This window comes from Suricata suricatta, chromosome 11 (assembly GCF_006229205.1).
Source record: "Suricata suricatta isolate VVHF042 chromosome 11, meerkat_22Aug2017_6uvM2_HiC, whole genome shotgun sequence".
NCBI lineage: Eukaryota > Metazoa > Chordata > Mammalia > Carnivora > Herpestidae > Suricata > Suricata suricatta.
In genome coordinates, this window is record NC_043710.1 from 25,261,096 (window position 1) to 25,265,805 (window position 4,710).

General features: G+C 46.0%; 1 protein-coding gene across 1 annotated transcript in view; it reads right to left on the reverse strand.

Moving 5' to 3' along the window:
* Positions 1-2,850, reverse strand: part of FJX1 (four-jointed box kinase 1) — a 5,058-nt gene extending 2,208 nt beyond the window's left edge. The window contains exon 1 of the mRNA XM_029915548.1: positions 2,782-2,850. Within this exon, the coding sequence (XP_029771408.1) occupies positions 2,782-2,850 (69 nt within the window). The remainder of the gene's footprint in view (positions 1-2,781) is intronic.
* Positions 2,851-4,710: the final 1,860 nt, after the last annotated feature.

A 4,710-nucleotide genomic window follows, 5' to 3' on the forward strand; every position in this document is an offset into this window, starting at 1 on the left:
CGGCGATGGCTCCTTCCGAGCAGGAGAGGCGGCCCCACTTCGGTCGGGGACTTCGGGGCCTGGAGGAAGCCGGGCTAGCGGAGCCCGCGCGGGGGCGTCGGAGGGGGCGGCGCCGAGCTGGAGTCGCGCGGGGTGGGAGGGCCGCCCCTCCGGCCCAGGCGCGGGTCGGAGCGGTCGCCGGGTTTCCGCGCGGGGGCAGCGCCCGGCCTCCTGGCAAAGTTCAGACTGACCCCTGCCGCGCTCTGGGCGCCGCCTGGCGAGGCTCGGGGCCGGTGCCTTCGCCTGCTTGCTTTCCGACGGTGATTCACCCTGCCTTATGTAAATCCCTGGGAATCTTCCCCGAGCCCTGGAGGATGTGACTCCAGCCCGGTTAGAGGAACCATCTGTAGCAAACAACTTTGAACTGACACCCCCTTTCCGAGCGCGCTTACCGCGGCGGGTCACTGCGGGCGTGTGCACTTTGAGGTTGGTGGTTCCGTCTTTCCCGTGGGACTCACGGGGGAATTAAACCTCGCTGTGCACGTAATAGAACACCTAGGTCAGCTCCTAGCCTTTCGTTCATCCATGCAACAAAGCGTCGGTCTCAGGCCAGTAAAACCCACAGATTCTCCCCATGTTCGGGAGCTGACGTTCCCAGGAGAGGTTCAGGTTGCTAAGAGAACATGTAAGCCAGAATCCGACCTAGTGCAGGAGGAAGAGGTGCCAGAGACTCTCTAAAGAAATGGTACAATTTTGTCCATGAGGAAACTGAGGCAGAGAGAAGGCTAGCTCAATATGCTAGACTTAGCAAGTGCACAAACTAAAATTCAAACTTGGGCCTTCTGGTATCATGCCGCCTGATTTTCCCTTCCTCAGGAAGCTCATTATTTTCAAGTTACCAGCATCTTCATTTTTTTTTTAATCGTTGTCATTTAGCCAGTTACTTTCATCTCCAAAAGTGACTTTCAACTCAAATGAAAAAGAGCATCGTGATATTACATTTGACTTGCTGGTTTAATGGCTTAGGGGAAAAATACATGATTGGGGAGGGGGTGGAGGAGAACAAACCCCAAATGATGACAAAACAAACCACATTGTCTTCCAGCCACCTCTGGGTTCAAGCCACCAGGAAGGCTCTTGGATAAGAATGGACTTTCCCCCTTCCCTCTCTGCAGGAGCATGTCCCAGATCCAAAACAGGATTCCCAGATAAGACCCAAGATGGGGGTGGTGGGTGGGGGTGCGTGGGTGAAGGTAGAATCCACCTCCTGAAAGCAGGGGTTTGGAAATGTTTTCTTGCATGTGTTTCTTTTCTCTATTTATCTCTCTTTATCCCCCATCAGGTGCACGTGGGGGATTTTAACTTTATGAGCTCATCAGCTGGCACTAATTATATTTTATTCTCCAAAGAATAAATGTTTAGAGTTATAGGGCAGACACCCTAATGTTTGTGGCTGAACAGAGGCATCAAAAGACCACATCTGGAGCCTTCTGGGGCTGACCCTGTATACCCTCAAGGGCTTCCATATTGGCTGAAGTGTGGAGTTTTTGTTGAATCTGTTCCACACCACACAGCTATATCATGCCTTTTTATAGATCTTATCTGCTGATGTGCTGACTCTGGCTCCCATACGTATGTATCAAAACATATTAATTCATTGAAAGGTACTTTATGCTCTGTGCACGGTCCTTATCTTCTGTTTCCCTAAAGGACAGGGACTAATGTTTCTTAACAACCTTTTATTTTTATTACCACCTAACATAGTATATTACACCAAATAGATGCTCAATAAATTGAATTGAATTTTTTTTTTTTTGTATTTTGGTTTAACAGCTGAGCTTTTTTTTTTTTTTTTGAATGTGATGCTTTCCACTTGGGTAAACTGTAAGCAAGATCTCCACCTTGTGGGTACAAGTGGGATATCATCTAATTAGAGAAATGTGTATACATGTTTCACGGGATGATTCCTTATTCCAGTTAAATTCTGAGATTATTAGGTGGCTACCACAGCCCCTGGCATGTCCTAGGTGCTATGAGGAAACCCAAAGTAGTTGGTGTCTCTATCTTTTTAGCTGTTAATAAAAGGTATAGGGAACTGCAAGGGATAGTTCATTATAAACTAAGAGGAGTTCCTCTTGTCTGTTTCAGGGCTGCCCGGCACAGTGCCTGGCACTTAGTGGGTGTTCAGTAACCATTTGCTGAGTAAATCATTGGAATGTTAATGAGATTAAGTTTCTGAAAGTGGCATATTGAGTTTTTTTAAAAATAAGATCTATGTACTACTAAAAGATACAAAGTAAGAACTTTCATTTTAAAAGGAAAAAATACATTGGTGAAGGCTTCACATAATGTAGGCAGAAGAAGCATGTGACTTTCCTTCAGGGAGGGCTGGCCTCCAACCCAAAACTCCACATCCCAGAATCTTTCAATCATGATCCTGGTACTGATGAACAGAACTGGGCCTTAAAGAAGTTGGCTAAGCTCTTACCCCTAGGAAGATGGACTGACCTTATCATAGCCCTTTGCCCGTAGCCACAGGACTGAACGCACTGTGTACCACAACAGGATGCACTAACAGAAACTTGAACAAGTGTACAAAAATGCAGAATTCCCCTAAACCAGAGGAATAAATCAAAACCAAAACACAATCCCACAGTGGAATGCAGTTTTAAAGTGGTCTTTGATGATTTTAGAGAGTATTTAAGTACACCCCTCTGTTCTACCTGTGAGATGACAACACTCCCACTCACCTTTACTTCCCAGCCTGGGGACGCTCCCCTCCCCCACTCATGGCTAAGCCACCTGGCTCTGCTCCTCCGGATAGCGCAGTTTCTGGCAGTTTGCTTGTGGGTGAAGAAAGGTGCTGCTCATCAGTCCCTATGAACCGATTTTCACCTTGAAAACGTTCTTAATATTCCTCAGAGCTTCTCCCTGAGCCTTGACTTCCAGTTGCTTCAAAGTTTTCCATAGTCCTGTTTGAAGAATGATGTGGCTCATTTAACAGTGCCTCCTGGGGAAGAGGGTGGGGGTGTAGTGGAGGTTGGGAGCAGGGCTGGAGGCTCAGAGTTGGAACCTTTCCCAAGTCTGGCATTTCCACATTCTGGCTGTTTCCTTTCTGGCCACTTATTTTCCTTCTATGAGTTTAGATTTCCACATCTGAGGAATGAGGGTAATAAATCCTACCTACCTCACGCAGTTGTTAGGAAGCGCTAGCGAGATATTAATAAACAGCGCAAAGCTGGCGCAGACACTGAGTGCTTCCTATGGGCTTGATACAGGGCTTAGCCCCGCACATGCATTACCTGCTTTAACCTTTCTAACCAATATGATTGTCCCCATTTTACAGATGGGAACGCTGGAGCCTAGCCAGTGACTGGTCTGAAGCCAGATAGCAAGTAAACGGCAGGGCTGAGATTTTAGAATGATGGAGGAGAAACCCTTCGGAAAAAAAAAATACTGGGAAAATGTCGGATATAAAAAGTTATTGCATTAAATCAAAGAAGACTCAACGCAGATTACATTTTGCTTTGAAATGTTCTCTGGGGTTGCTACTAAGTGAAACAGTTAAGAGAACAAATCCTCAAACCAAATGGTCTGGGTTTAAAATCCCGGGTGCATAAACTTGAGTAAGTTACTTGACCTCTTTGTGCCTGAGTATACTCCTTTGTAAAGTGCAGTTATAATAGTATTATTGGTGTTACTAATACTAATGATAACAATTACGTAACATCCGATGATTAATACTAGTTATTGGTAACAAACCTCATAACTCGTTGTAAGGATTAAATTAGACTCTATATTTAAAATGCTTAAAAGACTATCTGAGTTCACTCATATAGTATTTGTGTGACTCTGAGTGTGAGATGGTTAGCTCTGTGACCCAGGGCAGCTTTCTAAGCTCTCTGGGCCGTAGTCTTATTTGGGTCTGTCTCTTTCCCGTTCTCTGTCCCCCTAGGCTACAGTATTTTTCTGCTTGAGGATCATTTTCCTTTCCTGGGTATGTCTCTGTTGGATCGTGAGCTCAAGAATTGCTTACCTGACCCCAACCTCACCTACCTGGCTGTCCGGGGTAGGTATTTACACACTGGTTCCAGGTAAATCTGATTGGATGGCTAGAAGGAGGTCAGGAAACGTAATAGACCTGACAACTGATCTGTCCCGCCTGAAGGAGTCCTGCTTTTAAGAACACACTGTGTTTCTGGAAAGAAAGTCAAAGTTGACGTAAACCTGCAATTTATGGTAAGAGTAACATTTTTATGAACCTCTTTATGCCACGAAGCTCTCTTTTTGACCTGCTTTTGAAAAAGGTTCCTGTAGCCACTGATGTTAGAGACTAGAATCTAAAGGTTAGAGCACTGGCGAATTAGTTTAGTGAGTTTAAAAGCTGTTGCCGACTCGAACCTGTCACATGGCATCTCACTCCGGTTACAGGGTGTGGTGGTAAAAATACCAGGCTGGGCATTTGGGGACATGAGTTTTCTTTCTCTGCTGTCATTTCTCTCAGCTGCAAGTTTTTGTTCAAATGGCGAAGGCCAAGAACTGGGCAGCAAGTGACAGGGCACCTACTTTTTTCAAGTCCTTAACATCTGTTTCAGGAGTCTAGATTGATTGTCTTTAGCTTTCTCCTCCATCCTTCTGGCTGGCAGCTCCTGGTTCTCTTTCCTGTGCCTGGGGCTGGAAGGAAAGCTGAACCCTGGCTGGGCTAAGCCTGTCATGGTGTTTTCGGTCCCC